The 18,356-nt window shown below is 36.7% G+C and overlaps 1 protein-coding gene and 1 long non-coding RNA gene across 4 annotated transcripts in view; one reads left to right on the top strand and one right to left on the bottom strand.

Annotated features, from left to right (window-relative positions):
- The window catches only part of CC2D2A (coiled-coil and C2 domain containing 2A), a 144,654-nt gene that overhangs the window by 18,952 nt on the left and 107,346 nt on the right, over positions 1–18,356 (bottom strand). For both annotated transcript variants that reach the window (XM_007496714.3, XM_007496716.3), the window contains 6 exons: positions 16,092–16,197; positions 15,804–15,913; positions 13,097–13,193; positions 12,040–12,138; positions 8,942–9,118; positions 2,328–2,531 (listed from right to left, as the gene is read on the bottom strand). In XM_007496714.3, coding sequence (XP_007496776.2) covers positions 2,328–2,531; positions 8,942–9,118; positions 12,040–12,138; positions 13,097–13,193; positions 15,804–15,913; positions 16,092–16,197 — 793 coding nt within the window. The remainder of the gene's footprint in view (positions 1–2,327; positions 2,532–8,941; positions 9,119–12,039; positions 12,139–13,096; positions 13,194–15,803; positions 15,914–16,091; positions 16,198–18,356) is intronic.
- Positions 1–18,356, top strand: part of LOC130455041 (uncharacterized) — a 40,183-nt gene that overhangs the window by 4,964 nt on the left and 16,863 nt on the right. For both annotated transcript variants that reach the window (XR_008912833.1, XR_008912834.1), the window contains exons 2-3: positions 14,745–14,854; positions 18,153–18,292. This is a non-coding gene — a long non-coding RNA (uncharacterized LOC130455041). The remainder of the gene's footprint in view (positions 1–14,744; positions 14,855–18,152; positions 18,293–18,356) is intronic.

The raw sequence follows: 18,356 nt of genomic DNA, 5'->3' as shown, positions 1-18,356 counted from the left end.
GTCCTATTTTATATACTTTTCCATCTTCCTTATCAAATTAGCAAATGATATAAAACTAAGATAGGTAAAAAGTTGCCTGACATAATCCAGGTCTAAAAAAGTTAATATTCTGGAGTCAGGGAGGAGTTGTATTCAAATCTGTCTTCAGACACTTCCTAGCTATGTGACCCTGGGCAAGCACTTAACGCCATTTGCCTAGCCTTTGCCCTTCTCTTCTGTCTTAGAGTTGTTTTTAGGACAGAAAGTTAAGGGTTATTAAAGAAAAGTTACTTACATGTTAAGCCATAGGTAATAAGATAATTTTCTCAAGAGAGAGAAATTTTGAAAGCACTTGGGTTCAAAAAGTCATGTTAAGGGGGCAGCTGGGTAGCTCAGCCGATTGAGAGCCAGGCCTAGAGATGGGAGGTCCTAGGTTCAAGTCTGGTCTCAGATACTTCCCAGTTGTGTGACCTTGGGCAAGTCACTTGACCCCCATTGCCTAGCCCTTACCATTCTTCTGCCTTAGAACCAATTCACAGTATTGATTCCAAGAAGGAAGGTAAGGGTTTGTTTTTTTTTTAAGTCATGTTAATAAAAACAGGATGAAAGAATGTGTTAAATGGCAGTATTTATGACTCCATAGTCATCAGTGTGTCAGAAATGTGCCATATGCACCAAATTCTTATTCCTTTTTGTCACAGAACTGGTAAGAGAAGGGTATGAATTTATTAAGTGAGTCCTAACACTCACTTCACAAGTTAGAAAGATTTCTCTAGTTTAAAAGTCTCAGTTTATCTGGAGACCCCGCTATGGGTTATTGTACTGAATAATGGTGAGTAAATACTTTCTGGTAAAAAAAAAGGATATGCATAGCCCAGTTTGGGGAATATCAGACTTTGTGGTGGTGATATCACTCATGTGGTTGTCTCCTGATCCTGTACATCCTTTCAGGGAACCTCACCTAAAACTATATCCATGAATTAGAGTAATATCTTGCAATTTTTGCAGCTGGGGTAAGCCATTGTAGGGTGAGCAGAGGGAGTTTGTGATATTTCTAGGGAGAGAGAGACTCACCTAGAGTGTAACCAATGGAGAGAAAGCCTCTCTTGGATATGTCAAGCTTTCTATATTGCCAGATCGTATGAGGCAGAGAACCATGGGATACCAGAGAAAGCATGGCCCAGAGAAGAAAGCATGTGTACCTTCTAAATTTTGTCTTTGCCAAAGGCAAAGACCTACTGGTCTTAGTCACTTGTAGTTCTGTGCATAGACATCTACTCTGCCTTTAAGCAAGATGCAATTTGGGCAGAACATCATAGGGTGAAATGGTTAGACGAGTTCATGTGGAAAAAAAATTGGGTTTTATTGGCTTGTAAACTCCATATGAATAAACATTGTATCATGGCCACCAAAACTTGTGCGAAGTTGTATTAAAAGAGAAACAGTGTCAGGCTGAGGGAGCTGAAAGTCCTAGTCTCTGCTCTTGCCGTATTCATTTCAATCCTCACTTCCCAAGGGAGGAAACCTAAAGCAGTCAGAGACTTGCTCCAGTTACCACAAATCAATTTGTCCTAGAGCTGGGGCTAAAACTTGGTTTAATTTCCATTACTCTGAACAAGGAAAGCTTGGACAGATTGCTTCTGGTCTATTTGAATTTTGAAACTCTAGATGGGATGCCTTGGAGATAGGGACAGGATTTGTATATTTGCTTGATTCCAGAAGGAAGAACTAGAATGAATGCAGGCAATTTCAGTTCCCCCTCGGGAAGGACTCCTTAAAAGGATAGAAAAAAGCTTCTCATGAAGTGAACTCCTGTGCTCCTAGAGACAGTCAAGAATTATCTGGATCACTTGTCAGGAACACTGAAGGAGGATTCATGCCTTTCATAGAAACTGTACCAGATAATTTAAAAAAAAAAAAAACTCATACTTTCCTTCTTAGAATCAATACTATATATTGGTTCCAAGGCAGAAGGGTGGTAAAAAGTAGGCCATAGGGTTTAAGTGTCTTGCCCAGGATCACAAGCTAGGAAGTATCTGAGGCCAGATTTGAACCCAGGTCCTTCCAAAGTGGCTCTATCCACTGAGTCACGTACCTGCCCTCCCTAATGACTTCTAAGTTGTTCTACAATTTTATGCTTGATAAGATTAATGTAAAAATAGTAATATTAATTTCTGTCAAATCATGATCTCCTGAGTAAAATAACTACACGGTGACTTTTGGCAACCCTTCAGGTTCTCCTCTTGGGGGTAAAGACTATCCCCTCTGACCACATAGATTTCTTGAAGTGAAATTGAAATGTCTTATTCTCAGTTAGCAAGAATGTTGCTTAGAAATTCAATACTTACTGCTGTAGCTTGTGGATTATCAGGGTACATGTCTAGAAGCTCCTGGGGTGGATTTAAAGGCTTGAGATAACGTGTGATAAAAACAGTTTTCCCTCGTAAATTGATTACAGTGGTAAGGCATTGCCGTTTTGGAAATTTCAGGGCACATTCGACATGAAACTTCTCTGCTGCTTGAAGTAATTTTTCATCTTCCTGAGAATCAAACTTCAGAAAAGGCATGAATGAACAGATAATTATGGATACACAATAGGACATGTTTATACTGCAAGGTCCAACATGAATGAGAATTGCAGGCATATGGCTAATGGAAGGATTTTTTAATTAAACTGGCTATTCTTATTTTTCTATCGATTATCCATATAAATCACAATGCTGCTTACCAAACTTTCCAGCTCTTCTACCCCTGCACTGAAATGGCTACAATTGTAATTTTTTTTAAAAAGGAAATCAATTCTTTAAAGGCATTCAATTCTTTAAATAGAATCCATAGGCAACTTCTGAATGGAGAGGTGCAAATTAACTGAAAGGTTCATTTCTTGGGAGACACATCATTAAAGATCCCATAAACATCAACCTATTGGAGCAGCTAAATGGGTCAGTGGATAGAGAGCTATGCCCAGAAGACCTGGGTCTCAGACACTTGATATCTGTGTGATCCTGGGCAAGTCATTTAATCCCAGTTGCTTAGCCCTTGCTGCTTTTCTGCCTTTGATTTGATACTTGATATTGATTCTAAGAGAGAAAATAAAGATTTAAAACAAAACAAAAAAAAAACAAAGCAAAAAAACCAGCCTATGATGCACTAAGGTAAATTGACAAAAATCATTGCAGTCCCAGGCTATGTTTGGCAGTGTTCCCCTCAAGCAAACTTCATTGCTCTTATTTTCAGGTTGCTAAAACTATCCTTTAGGCTTAAATATCAAGAAAATTCTGTTTGTAAGCTTACAGATGTGCCTATGTGTGTATGGGAGTTCCAGATTCAGTTTCATAGGGACAACCAAGGCTTTATCCATCTCCAGAAAAAAGGATGTAGAAGCAGCATCACTAAGCCATAGCAGGGTGATTGACTAGCTTGCCAGGGTCTTTAGGTAACGTTAAACAGATGTTACAAAGAGCATGGCATACTTGTCTTAGAAACACATGTCAAGGTCACAAAATCAATCCGCTCATTGTTCCAGTGTTTATGTATGTATACATATGTATATGTATATATATATATATATATTATGTATACAAGATTAGAATATCCCCGCCACATTTTTTTATTAGCTGTTCACAAAAAGAATGTATAGGAATGAAGGCTGATTTCTATTTAGAGTGGCTTTCACTTCAAAGAGCCCAAATTTGTCAAGCTTACTAACTAAAGAAAGTAATTTCTTAGTCCTTTTAATTGGTATTCATAGTTGAAATGTGAGCCTGGTTCTTGGATTGTGTAAAAGGGATACTTGGGGAATGTAGGGTAGAAACATTTCCATCTTTTCTTTTTTTTAAATGTCTGGTTCACAGCCAAAACTGCCATAATGCTATCCCTTACTTTAAAGCTAAAGCTTAATATCTACCTTTGGCTTAGTGTGAAAAAGAGAGGGAACATTTAATTATAGAATCAGAATTTTAGAGTTCAAAGGGAGCTTAGAGGTCATCTAGTACAACCTTTTATAGTCCAAGTAAGAATCCCTTCTACAAAATCCTGAAACTGTCACTTTCCACTTCAGTGCTTTCTGTGATGAGGAACTCATTATACCTTCCAAGGTAGCCCATTCCGCTTTCAGACAACTTGGATTGTTAGTAACTTCCTTATGTTGAATGAAAATCTGTCTTCCTGTAATTTTCACCTTTTAGTTTTAGTTTTGCCCTCTTGAGCCAAACAGAAAGAATCTAATCCTTCTTCCACATGACAGGTTTTCAAAAAATTGAAAACAGCTATCAAATTCCCTCCTCCTCCTCCTCCTCCTCCTCCTCCTCCTCCTCCTCCTCCAGGGCTTTTTTTCCCTCTGGCTAAAACTTCCTGACTTCCTTCAACTCTTCCTCTTTGGATAGGGATGAGGTTTTGAGTCACTTCACCAACTGGGTTAATTCCCACTTTTGAATTGTTCTTCTTCTAGATTGTGGGGCCTTTTTACTGAACACAGTAGAATGGATGTGGCCTAATCATTGACAAATACAGATTTGTTACATGTTTTGTTTGGCATAGTGAATTAATGTAGACAATAATTTTAATAACTATTTGGATCTTTATGTGATGGTTTGTTAATATTTAACTTGTAATCCACTAAAACTTTTTAAACATTTTTATGAAATGCTTTTAAGCCATGCCCTATATTTGAGCAGTTTAAAAAACTGAAATGAAATAATTTATATTTAACTTTATTATAATTGATATTGTTGGGTTTGACCTTTTCTTCCAACCTATCACAGTCTTTTATTTTTTAAAACCCTTACCTTCCGGGACTGTGTATTGGTTCCAAGGCAGAAGAGTGGTAAGAGCTAGGCAATGGGGGTCAAGTGACCTGCCCAGGGTCACACAGCTAGGAAGTGTCTGAGGCCAGATTTGAACCTAGGACCTCCAGTCTCTAGGCCTGACTCTCAATCCACTGAGCTACCCAGCTGCCCCTATCACAGTCTTTTAAATTGATAATCATCAAACAATGTGTTAACTATCCTTCTTAGAATAATGCCATCTTCCATTCTGATAAATACATCTTTATTGACTTCATCCAAATCCACTCCCTGCCCAGTACCCTATCTACCATGCTACGTAGGTGCTTGTTCAAATTACCAGGCTCAAATGAATTATGTCCCAATTGGTGAATTTGATTACTATGCCACTGTCGGTGATCTTTTAATTACTGTGGCTTTCATACACAGAGAGAGAAGCTACAGACCTAGAGAAAGACATATTTTGTTTCTATTTTACAATAAAGCTTGACTTAAGTTCTTGGCAAAATTCTAGAACCTATTATCAGGAACATGTTATGTTCAGTGAATATTTATAAAGTGATAAGAATAAAGAACCAGAATGGATTCATTAAGATCAAGAATGTTAGACTAATTTTGTTTCTTCTTTTGACAATAGCAGCTCCAAGCAATATGGTAGAAATAGTTCACTTAGGTTTTAGCATAACATTTGAGAAAATCTCTCAGTAATCATGTAGACTAGTGGTGTGTAAATCAAGTAGAAAAAAATCCCCATGGGCTGTGTATTTACTTAGAGAACTACAAATGAGCACTATCTGTTACTGTATTTTTAATTGATCTTTAAAAACATTTCCCAATTACGTTTTAATCCGATTCAGACTTGGGGTTTCTTCCTTCCTTCCTTCCTTCCTTCCTTCCTTCCTTCCTTCCTTCCTTCCTTCCTTCCTTCCTTCCTTCCTTCCTTCCTTCCTTCCTTCCTTCCTTCCTTCCTTCCTTCCTTCCTTCCTTCCTTCCTTCCTTCCTTTCTTTCTTTCTTTCTTTCTTTTTTGGGCTGCTTGTGACCTTCAGGCTATGTTTTTGACACTCCTGTTGCAGACTAGATAGAGATATGTAAGGTAGATGATGATATAATTAGATAGATTCAGAACGAGTTGAGTGGCTAGACCCAAAAAGTAATCATCAATTGTTTGATGCCAACTTGGAAGAAAGTCTCAAGAGGTTTGTGATCAGCAATGTTCTATTTAGCATCCCCCCACCCTGACTTGCATAAAAACGTAGGTTGCACGCTTATCAAATATGCAGACAACAACAAAAATAGGAGGACCTACTAATTGGTTGTAGGACAGAGTCAGGATCCATAAAGATAAGCAAAAACATTGACCAATTGTAATAAAATGAACCCTAAAGGGATAAGTGTAAAGTCTTACAGTAGGTTTCACAAACACATGATAGGGACAGCATGGCTAGACAGTTTATCTGAGTAGATTTGGAAATTTAGAACATTACATTCTAAATATGAGTCAGTTGAATGATACAGAAGAGAGAAAGCTAGTGTGACCTCAGGCAGTATTTCGGACCAGAAAATCCTATCTAGACTCCATCTGAAGTATTGCCTTCAGCTCTGAGCTCCATAACTTAAAGATGTTAAATTATGGAGGAGACCTAGGTTGGTTCATGACTGGCTTTGAGCCTACTTCATTCATGTCAGAGACCATTTCTGTGGATGGTTTAGCTTTGAGAAGAGAAACTTCAGGGAAAACAACAGTTGTCTTAAAAGGGATGTCATGTTAATAATTTAATTTAAATTGTTCATTTGGATATGAGAGGAAGGAACAATGGATGAAAGTTGCAAAGGAGAAAAATTTAGGTTTCTGATCAGGGAAAAAGAATACCTTTCTACCTATCAGAGCTGTATTACAATAGAATGGTCAGTCTCAGTTAATCGTCTCTGTCCTTTCCTCTCTGTGACTCTGTGGAGTACATCTAGAAGAGGTTCAGCATATAAACTAGGACTTAAAAGCTTTCAAAAGTAGAGAAGAGACAGCTGCTACTACAAGACCAGCAAACACATATTGACTGGTTTATTATAAAATGAAATATTTGTTACCTTCTTTAGCATGTCAGTCATCTATCAGAAGCAAGAAAGAGAAAAAATAACAAGCAAAACAGTGTAATAACAGAAATATGAAGTTTAAAAATGGAAATGTTAATTTTCTCTTATCAAAGTAATATAACGGAGGACCTGCTAAAATGGAGAAAGACATTCAGCTTCTACACTTATTTGTTTAAAAATGTTCCATTAAGAACTACTTTTTAAATGGTATAGAAAAGTCTGTTTGGTTCATAGAGTGAATAGGATAGACCAATACTCCATTCATCATTCCTCAAAGTTCTCAAAATTGAAAAATGCCATCAGATCCTACATCATGCTTTGTTCTGTGGCTGTTTTATGGCAAGAACTTATTTTTTCCTGAATAAATCATTTAAGAAAAAAATGCCTGCTCTCTCCATCTATTAGAGTAGAATGACAACCATACCATGTGTGGCTCTCACCAAATGAGATACAAATGAGGAGAGATATAATAGAAAGATAACATATGATTGTTGATTGGCTGAAAAGACCTTTGTGCCTGTCTCACCAGAAGGCATGAGAATATTTCTGTGAAATTTCAGTGTGTGGGCAAGTCCAAATACATAGCGTTCATGCTTGCTCTGACCACACTGGGGCAGTGAGGTACCAAAAAAAAAATGAGTGGATTGGGGAAAAAAAATTTTTAAGGGGAGGAAAGAATATAAAAAATTGTGTGTTTTTTTTTTAAGGTGAGAGGCTTAAAGGACATTGGAACACAATTAAAATTAATGAAAAATGATGTCCAACATCTGTAAAGCATATACCATTAAGGATGGGAGGAATCTTGAGTTATTTTAATTCTTTTAGCCATATTCACATGCATTGGCAAACCCATGTGAAGATTTAATATCCTTAACCCCCTTTCCTTTTCCCCTTTCCACCAACCACTTCACTTCTAACCCTATTCCTTACTTACTAGATTGTTCTACCTCCTGACCAGCAGTCTTGCCCCAATCTGGGTATTCTCTTGCACTCTGTCCACCCACCCCTCCAAGCTTTCCAACTTCTGATTATATGTTGCCTTCTCCCATGAGAATATAAGCTCAAAACAGTAGGGACTACCTTGTTTGCTTATATTTGTACTCCCAATGCTTAGCACCGTATACGGCATATAGTAGAAAGTTAATAAATGATTGTTGATTGATTGAAAGGACTGTCTACTGAGTCATGGGGAGATTATGGCCTACATTAGTGGAGGAAGACCCCCACATTGAAATCACAAGTTCTTAAATTGTTTAAATAGATATAGCAAGAATATCATCCTTTTTCTTAGAACAAATATCTATATAATTATGCTTGCTTTTTTGACTTGGCTATTATTTCTAATATACAAATATAGAAAAAAATATAAAAGTATAAACATTTTCCCTTTTAAAAATATTTTGAAACAGATATGACCCAGAGTGTTTCCTAGTGAACAACACTTTTCTTCAATGATAAATATATCTACTAATTAAATTGACTTAAAATTTGATAAAGGATAGAATTTTTAAAAAAGCATTATGAGATTTCGTGTATTTCTTAACCCATTTAGTAAAGTACAAAAAGTGAATATAAGAATCTATTTGAGCTTGGGTATGTTCATAGAAGGTGATGAGTGGTTTTTCCACCTTCACTGAAGGCAAGACAGAAGGAAACAGTGTTAAATTGAAACATGAGGGAGGAGCTTCTTCACAGAAGAGATTGTTAAAATAGTTACCAATGAAGACAACGAAATTATCTTGTTTATAGGTCTCTAAAAATGAATAAACAAGCAAAAATGAAAGAAAATCTAAACCCATTCTTTCATTGGCTGTTCCTGCCTGAAGGCACAGGAAGATGACCTCATCAGGACATCTGGTCTTATGAAAGATTGTCAATAAATTAAGCATGTGGATCTAGAGAAAGAAATATGTCACTTTCAATCCAACACTAAAGGCATTAAGTCATTGAGCCAAGCCAGAAAAGATATGTAAAAACATTTCTGTAAGAGAGCTCGTATGCCTAAAATAACACAATCTGTAACACACAGAGTATAGGATCAAATTTTTTAATGACTGAAATGTTAGCAAAGTTGCAAACCATTTACCTTTTCTCGAACGGACTCCCCAGGTACAAGGTGAGGTTCAATAGTCATAAAAAGTGTAATGTAGGTGCCTTCACTAAGACTTCGGAAAGAATCAAAGCCCCTTTCATTAATTATGTTTCTCTCCTTACTATACCCCAGGAGAACTGGAGGAATATCTATTTTAAAGGTGCCATCAATCTGTAAGAAAAATAAAATGCAGTAAATCTCATGGAAAGTACAAAAGTATCAGTCAACCAACAGGATTCAGCTCATAAAATCTGTTTAATGAGGCACCAAAGAGGTTCGATCTAGTATTTCAGTGGTGTGACAATGGGCAAGCCATTTCCCTTTCTCTAACTTAAGTTTCCACAACTGTACATTGAACTAGATGGCATCTACTTTCCTTTCTAGTTCTGGAAGTCAGAGGATCAGAGTTCTGATTTCTCCACTGATGTTTTTGCCTATATTAACATTGTGCAAGTCACTGAACTCTCTCTGGCCCTCAGTTTTCCCATCTGTAAAGTGAGAGAATTGGACTCAGTAGTATCAATGGCCCTTTCTAACTTGATGATTCGGAATTTGGCTGAGTTCTTCTATGATAATGGCTACAATGAATACTATTAACATAGTACTAAATAAACCAGTGTGTGTGTTCTGGGGAAGCTGAAATTCACAAAAGTGAAATGTACCCAGTTTACATATTTATCTTTATTGATGGGCTTCCATATATGAAAGGCTAATGAGATAAACCAAACTTTTGACAATTTTTGAAGGGCAATTTTGACAATTGCCCTTCAGTTTCAATTGAACCCTTCTCTGAAGATATATTTTTCCTAGGTTATAAAGATGTTGTGCTCCAAAACCTGGAGCAGAAACATGTAAGTAGCATCAGATTTTAAATTTGTAAAAGGGAAGTGTCATAATAGAATTTTTGTATAGCTACCATTGTACCTGACATCTAATTTTAAAAGTGGTTGCTATCTGGTTAGTTCCTGCTCTGTCTGAATTCCACTTTATAACCCTTAGTTTTTGCTTATTCAATTATTGTTTTTCCTTATGTAGATCTTTTCTTCCTGTTATGGATTCTTTGATGTGTACATCTTTACCTTCCCCTTTGTCCTCTGTAAAATTCCAATTCTATCTTTCCTGCTGGTGTAACTAAAGCCTTTTTTGAAATGCTACTAATGGTCCATTACCATGGGACTGTGCACTGAGAATATAATAAACTGGTTATTAAATGTCTACATTGTACATCCATGAAAAAAGGGATTAAATTGCTACTCTTGGTGAGTTTAGAGCTCACCTATGATAAGCATTTAATTCCCTAAAAACAGCTACCCATTGTCACTTCTGAGAGAATGATTGCTTTGATTGAGATGGAAAATTGTCACCTTGACATTGAATGTAATCAGATTTGAAGTTTGTGTTCTAAACTAGGGAATCACAGAATTTTAGACCTCAAAGATGATTTAGTTCAGCCCTTCCAATTTTACAGATATGGAACTGGGGCCTAGAGGGGACAAATTAGTTGTCCCAGAAACTAGTTTTTCACAGAATCAAAGTTGGTAGGAACCTTAAAGGTCATTTCTAGTCTAGCCCCCTGTCTGATAAATTTCCTCTACAACATACTCAACAAAGTTATTCTCTTTTAAGCCTAAGGTATTCTCTATTAACTCTTCCATCCCACCTCTCCTGTTGTGTTGCTTCAGGACAAGTCTCTATTGAGTTAAAGAGGCAATTCTTTTTTTGACTGGTAGAGATTAGCTACACCCTTAAAGTTTAGGCCTGAGGTTGCCTAGATGTCCTCTCAGGATATCAAGGGCACTAAATGGATTAAAGCTATTTCAGGAGAGAAATACTAAAGCTACCAAAGATTTAACCCAACAGATTTTCTTAAGCAAATCCCCCAACTCTGCTGAGGTATATATTTCTTGACTGTATTTCTATCAGTTTTTTTTTACTCCTTTCTAGATGATCAGTATTGGTATATTGACCTTGACTGTCATTGCTCTTAGATATATTTTGTCTTTTCCTACTTTTCCCTTTTATTTTTGTTAAATTTATTATTGTTTGGTCTTTTTCAGTCATGTCTGAACTCTTCACAACCCCACTTAGGATTATCTTGGCAGAGATATTGGAGTGGTTTGCCATTTCCTTCTTCAGCCCATTTTACAGATGAGGAAACTGAGGCTAACAGGCTTAAGGCACTTGCCCAGGGTCAGATAGACAGTAAATGTCAGAGGATGGATTTGAACTCAGGATGATTATTCTTCTTGACTCCAGGCCTGACACTTATCCACAGGACAACCTAGCTGCCTATCCTTTGAAGTGAACCTTAAATGCTGCCTCTTTTTCTGATCCTCATGGCAGTAAGGACTTTCCTTACTAAAAAGTATTTCATTTTTATACCTCTAAATGTATTTACATGTATCTTTATCATCTCTCTTTTAGACAATAAGTCCTTTGAGGGAGGGGAAATACTTTACCTAAACTTTATATCTCCTCAGAATTTAGCAATGCTCTGAAACTAACTTAGTAAATGTTGTTGAATGAATATCATAACATTCTATTAAATGTTATTACTTTAAATAACTTAGTTATTCATTCACTTTTACTATTCTGGCCAATTTTTCAATCTAATGCACTTTCTTATCCTCTACCAATGTTTTCAATTGTTAGAAAAAATAGAAATAAGAAGAGAAAAAGGGAAAGAGAGAGCTTGTTTCAGTAGCCAACTACTAAAATCTGTTAATAAATATTTATTAAGTACCTACTATGTGTAAGACACTGTGCTAAGCATTGGGGAAGTAAGGAAGATATATTTTTTAGAAGTCATACATGTGACAAAAATGAGCACTGATGACTATTATAATATCACCTATTTGCATTATAATTTGGGATTTTTAGAGTGTTTACACATATATTATATCTTAGTGCCTAAAACAATTCCCCCTCAACTACCCAATTTTGAGAGGTAGAAGTTGATTGACTCTAATTAATTCTAAAACTTCTCACATACATTCCTTATTACCATAGGTAACCCAATTAGACAAGACTGTTGACACATCTGATGTAATTTTGTAGTGTGAACTTTTCAGCACTAAATTTCAGATGCTTACCCTGCCCTGAAGATATAAAGTATTAAATGGAATTCGAACAGATCCCAGCCAGTGTCTCTCAATACGAGTATGGATACCCCTTCCTCTTTCCCGATCATCCTAGAAAAGGTTTAAAAAATTGTAGCAGTAAGTTAATAACCAATCATAAATTCAATTATTTGAAAAATGTTGGAATGGCTTCTATGTGCCAGGAATTATACTAAATGCTTTGGAGGATACAAAGAATAAGAAGAGGCAGGTTTTGTCCTGGTGGAACTTAAACAATTTTAAATGGCAATTCACATCTAATATCCTTGAAAATTATCTAGGGAATCCATTCTGTCAGAATAAATATTTATAAAGTTTGTGTGTGTTTTTGCCAAACCCTAGGTAATTCATTAACATGCCTCTGTGTAGATAATCTAGAAATAATATTCTGGTAAACATTGCAGGTTGAATACTTTCCAATAAGATTTTAGAAAACTGACTTGATTTTGGCATTGACTCATGGAGAAAATGAGGTTGGTATTACTTTAGTTCAGAGGAATTAAGAAGATTTGAAGGTCATCTCTATATGACTTGGCATTAAACACACCCACATCCACACAATAGACCTAAAGACCAATTCTGTGGAAAATTCAGATCATTTCTGGTCTGATTTGATATCCTGTTTCTTGCCCATTACCATACTACATTTAGATTGAACTCCTGTCATTCACTAGTATCCCATTGGATGCTGTAATTCTTGGTTTTGACAATGCTTCTGTTTCACTCTCGCCCCTTTTGAGCTCAATGACTTTGTTTGGTTTTGGAGCTTAGTTTGATCTTGACTCTTAGCTGCAAAGGAATTCCTTGACTGCAATTTGTGAGCATGAAGAGAAATGACCAAAATTTGACAACCCCTTTCTTTCTAATCCTCAAATCAGAAAAGGCTCATTTAGCACCACGGACCCTACTTTTTCACAGTGTTATTCACAGACAGAACTCACCCATTGTTAGGATCATGGTAACAGTACCTACAACCACTAGAAAATATGAGCAATACTATGGACATTTCCTTCAAAAACCTTGAGCTTACCTCCAATATATCAAAGAGTACTTCATCAAAAATGTTAATGAATACATCATCCTTCACTGATTGCATACTGGTTGTGCTATAATCACTGTTGGGAGCCCTATAAAAGAAAATGCAATCAGATTATTATAAAAATGAATAAATGAGGGGGCAGCTAAATGGCTTAGTGGATTGAAAGCCAGACTTGAAGATGAGAGGTCCTGGGTTCAAATCTGACCTCAGCTTTCCAGCTCTGTGACCCCCTGGACAAATCCCCATTGCCTAGTCCTAACCACCTTTCTGCCTTGGAACCAATACACAGTATTGATTCTAAGACAGAAGGTAAGAGTTTAAAATAAATGAGTGTAACGGGTGGGGATGTTTCAGGGGAGTCCTTGGAGGAAGAAAGACTAAAGTTAAAAGAGGAAAAGGGTAAAAAGATCGAGCAGGATCATTGGCTCACCTTTGAAAAATACTGTCCTTAGTTTCAGTGGGCCAGTCAGCTTGGGGGTAGCCCAAGTTCCTGGAACCCAGCCCCTGTCTTCTTAACAAGGTACCGATGGATATGATTATACAGATGTAGTTTCCTGATGCCACTAAAAGGTATGCACCCTGTAAGCTTGTCAAATTGGTGGGGAAAACATGACTCCTCTGATCAACTTCCTTTATACTAGATATTGTAAATAGACTATTTTCCTCATAACAACAAAATAGGTAGTACAAATATAATTTTGTTCATTTTACAGATAGAGAAGCTGAGGTTTTGAGAAGCTGTTATGTACCTATGGGCATGCAACCAATATGTGGAAAACAAGTGACAAATTTTTATTCGCTTGTGATAAGAATTTTTTTTCTGTACTGGCTTCCTTAACCACCATTTACATAAAAAGGCTGGTTGTAATGCAAGCTAGAACATGTTGAATTTATTTGAGACACCAAACTTTAGATCAGATGATTAACTGATTAATGGTAAAAGAATTTTGGCTCAGCTTTATTACATCTACTTACTTAAGCTGAGACATCCACTATAGCCTTAGTGCTATCTGATTAATTCCTGCTCTGTTTGGAAAATTCCAGCTTGAGATATAAGCTATGAGCTTCAGGGTTTACTGGCTAGTTTCCTGTTTTACCTGATATAGATCATCCCTTTCTGCTATGTTCTTTGATGTGTAAATCTCTTATTCTACCCTTTGTAAAATTCCAATTATATCCACCCTGCCTTGTGACAAAAATCTATAAAAAGTTACTGAAACTGTTTGACCCATTGGTTTTTGTGATTATGCTCAGAGCATTTAATAAATTCATTATTAAAAAGTCTCTGCATGTTGATAAGTATGATTGGCAATAGGACATAGTGATCCTCAGGCAATTGTCACATTCTAGGTACAAGAAAGTCAGTCAATCCACAATGATTTATTAAACACCCAGAATGTGCTAGTCACTGGGGATGAAAAGATAAATAAGATGCATCTTTGCCTTTAGGAGCTTACATTTGATTGGAAGAGCCAGCAAGGATGTGAGTAAATAGCTCCAAAATAAATAAATAATAGTAAAATAATAACATTAGTTAACATTTATTATAGTGCTTACTATGTGCTAGGCACTATGCTAAGTGCTTTATAATTATTATCTCATTAGATAATAAATTATATAATATGATTTTTTTTTATAGAGGGAAACCTAAGGGCAGTAGCAGCAAGGCAGAATCAGGAAAGACTTCATGGCAAAGGTGCCAAGTGGGCAAATTTTCAAGGAAATGTGCTTGTATGAAGCAGAGAAGAGGTAAGAGTACATTCATTCTAAGCATGGGAGTAGCCAGTACAAAGACTTGTAGGTGGAAGATAAGATATGATATTGTTTGTGATGAACAGTAAAGGGATTGATTTGATTAGAATACAGAGTGTGGGAAGAGGAATGATGTATAGATGGATAGGAAAAGCTGAGGTCAGGTCATGAAGGACTTTAACAATGAAGTAGAGGAGCTTATATTTGATCCCAAAGGAAGAAGGGAGTCATTGGAATTTGTCCAGTCGGGGAGTAATATGGTTATTACTGCACTTTAAGAAAATTACTTTAGCAACTAATCCTGGATGGATTGGAGAGGAGAGAAAGTTGAGGCAGGAAGATCAAACAAAAAACTATTGTAACAGCTTAGGTGAGAGTTAGTGAGGGCCTGAACTGCTAGAGTGCTGGCTCTGGGAGTAGAGAAAAGGGGATGGATTTGAGAGATATTGTGAAGGTAGTAACTACCAGATTTGGAAGCTGATTGGATAAATGAAATGAAGGAGACTGAGGAGTCAGGCATAATGGCCAAATGGTTGACCTTGGAGACTGGGAGAATGGTGGTACCCTCAATAGGCATAGGAAAGTTTGGAAGGGGGGAAACAAACTGGGCTGGAGGATGAGGGAATATTTTAATTTTGGATTTTATCAACCTAAAAGTATATCTATTATGCACACACTAATTCAGACTTTTCACTAGTGATATGGCCATTTCCCTTTTCTTCACAATTGACCTGAAGATCTATAGTGGATTAACAATCAAGAAACCTTGTTTCTTATTTTTGCTTTGGCACTCGTTCTCTGCCTGACTTTGGGGAAACCTATTTCATCTTTCTAGATCAGCTTCTTCTTTCTGTAACATGAGGGAGTTGAGTTGCATGATCTCAGAGGTCCTCAAACATTTTTACATATCTACTATGAGAGAAAAAAATATAGGATTTGTTCTTACCTAAATGGAAGTTCAAGTTCCTCATTCCAGCTAGGATTTGGACCTTCAGCTGTAGTGGTACGGCAAACAGTTCTTTGAAAAGAAACTTCTACAAAAGGTCGGACTAAAACCTTAAAAGTGAGGACAAATTAGAAAAACAGAACAAATCCATAATAACTAATCCAAAGGTTTTTGTCTCAGGCAAAAGCATTGGACAAAAGAAAATATGGAGTAAGATGTATTGCCTCTCAGACTTAATTTTAGAATGAAATATTTTTTTAAAATGAACTTCAGAAATTGTTTTGTTACCTGACTCAGCACATTCTCCACAGTGTGGGTTGGACTTTGTGCTGATGGGGAAGTTGCGAGTGTTTCACTGAAAGGCCTTGAAGATCGGGAGGGCTTCTGGAGTTTGCTAGGATAGAAAAAGGTGACAGGAGGCCAAGGATGAATGAATCTTCATAGCATTTAAGGAAGAATTTAAGCTGATTATCACCCAAAAGACAAGAGAAAGGTGAAAGGTTGGCATGAGCAGGTTGGAGCATGTTATAAAAAGGAATTGCCTCCAAGAAGTGATATAAAGGAATTCATCAAATAAATGCAGTAATAGAAAAGCATTTTGGTGAGTCACAAGGCAAGAGAAAAGGTAGCAACTTGTGGACCCCACATGTTAAAAGAACATGAGCAGGGCAGCTAGGTGGTCCAGTATATTGAGAGCCAAGTTGAGAGATGGGAGTTCCTGGGTTCAAATCTGGTCTCAGACACTTCCTAGCTGTGTGACTCTGGGAAAGTCACTTAACCTTCATTACCTAGCTCATACCACTCTTCTGCCTTGGAACCAATACATAGAATAGATTCTAAGACAGAAGATATGGGTTAAAAAAAACAACAACATGAGCTATATCCCAGGAGTGGACAATCTAATGCAGATTTAATGGGAATATATAGATGAACAACAATTGCTGGACAGAACATCCACTTTTAATATTTAAGAATGTTTTCAATAGATGATGATGCATTGAAAATTAATAATCTCCAAATTATATGTGAACTGAAAAGCTCTTCAAGGGAAACCAAGCCAGGTTGATTTCATCCTGACGCAATATATCATCTCCATTGTTCCAAGGTGTTGTCTCAAAGATAACTTTGACGAGCCTGACCAGGAATTTATATGTGCTTGTTCAGTTGTTTCAATTGTGTCTGATTCTTTGGGACCCCATTTGGGATTTTCTTGGCAAAGGTACTGGAATGGTTTGTCATTTCCTTCTCCAGTTAATTTTACAGATAAGGAAACTGAGGCAAACAGGGTAAAGTGACTTGCCTGGGATCACACCGCTGTTAAGTCTTTGAGTCTGGATTTGACCTCAGATCTTCCTGACTCTAGGTCCAATGTTCTACCCACACTGTTCTACCTATCTATCTTTTTTCCTTTTTTTTCTTTTTTTTCTACCTATCTACCTTTAAGGAGTTCATATGTCAGCACTTTTATGTAATTACCAGCAGCAATCATTTTTACACCTGTGCAATAGTCCACTCAATATTAATTCTAAAAGAACAGCAGGCTATTGATTTGTCCAAGGACCATTTCTATCTGAACTTCATTGAATATGTCAGTCAGAACATAATCACTATTTACTCTATGATCAAGTACTCTGGGAAAAAATAGATGAGTCAGATCTTTTACATAAATTATCTTATTTGGCTGTACTTTATCTTTGTTCCGTAGTGTATTCTCTTCCCCTCAACAAATGAGGAAGCAATGTATGGTGCAGAGAAAAGAACTAGTTGGCCTGGAAAGAACCAAATACCATCATTGATGAGATTACAGATATCTGGGAGTATTGTAGTCACACTTAAATGTGTAAATATAGATTTATTTATGCTTTTTTTTATTTATTTATTTGAGGCAAAGTGGATTGACTTCTAAAAAATAGTCTTGAGCCTTCAATAACAGAATCAAGAAGTACATATTTTCTAAGAAACATGCCTTTTGGTTTCACTATTAATCTATGATACTTTTAGGGTAAAAAGTGATCATGTTAGTGATAAAAAATTCATACAATTAATCCAATTACATACATTAATTCAATACTGTATTAATCCTTTTTTTTTTTAAACCTACTTTATGACTTAGTAACAACTCTAAGAGACAGAATGGCAAAGGCTTTGGCAAATAAGATTAAGTGAATTGCCCAGGGTTACACCACTAAAAAGTGTCTGAGACCAAATTTGAACCTTCTTTGGATTCCAGGATTGAAATTATATCCACTGAGTTACCTGGCCGTCCCACAGTAAGCATTTAATAAAAGCAGATCATTAGGGGAAAGGGAAAGAACACTAATAGCCATTGTTCATTTTTCTTTTTTTAAGGTAGAGGAGAGATTAGACTTATTCTGCTTGGCCCTGGGTGGACGTTTCAGAGAAACAGAATTTACGTGGGCCCAAAGAAGAACTTCCTTGGTACAAAGAAAAACCATTAGGGCTATTCAGAAGTGGAACGGATGTCCTTGGTAAGTCACAGGCTCCCACTCATCACAGATCCTCAGGTGGAGTCTGGGTGCCTCCTTGTTCAGG

This window comes from Monodelphis domestica, chromosome 6 (assembly GCF_027887165.1).
Source record: "Monodelphis domestica isolate mMonDom1 chromosome 6, mMonDom1.pri, whole genome shotgun sequence".
Classification (NCBI taxonomy): domain Eukaryota; kingdom Metazoa; phylum Chordata; class Mammalia; order Didelphimorphia; family Didelphidae; genus Monodelphis; species Monodelphis domestica.
Note: the sequence above shows the minus strand (reverse complement) of the source record. Positions and strands in the feature narration are given on the sequence as shown.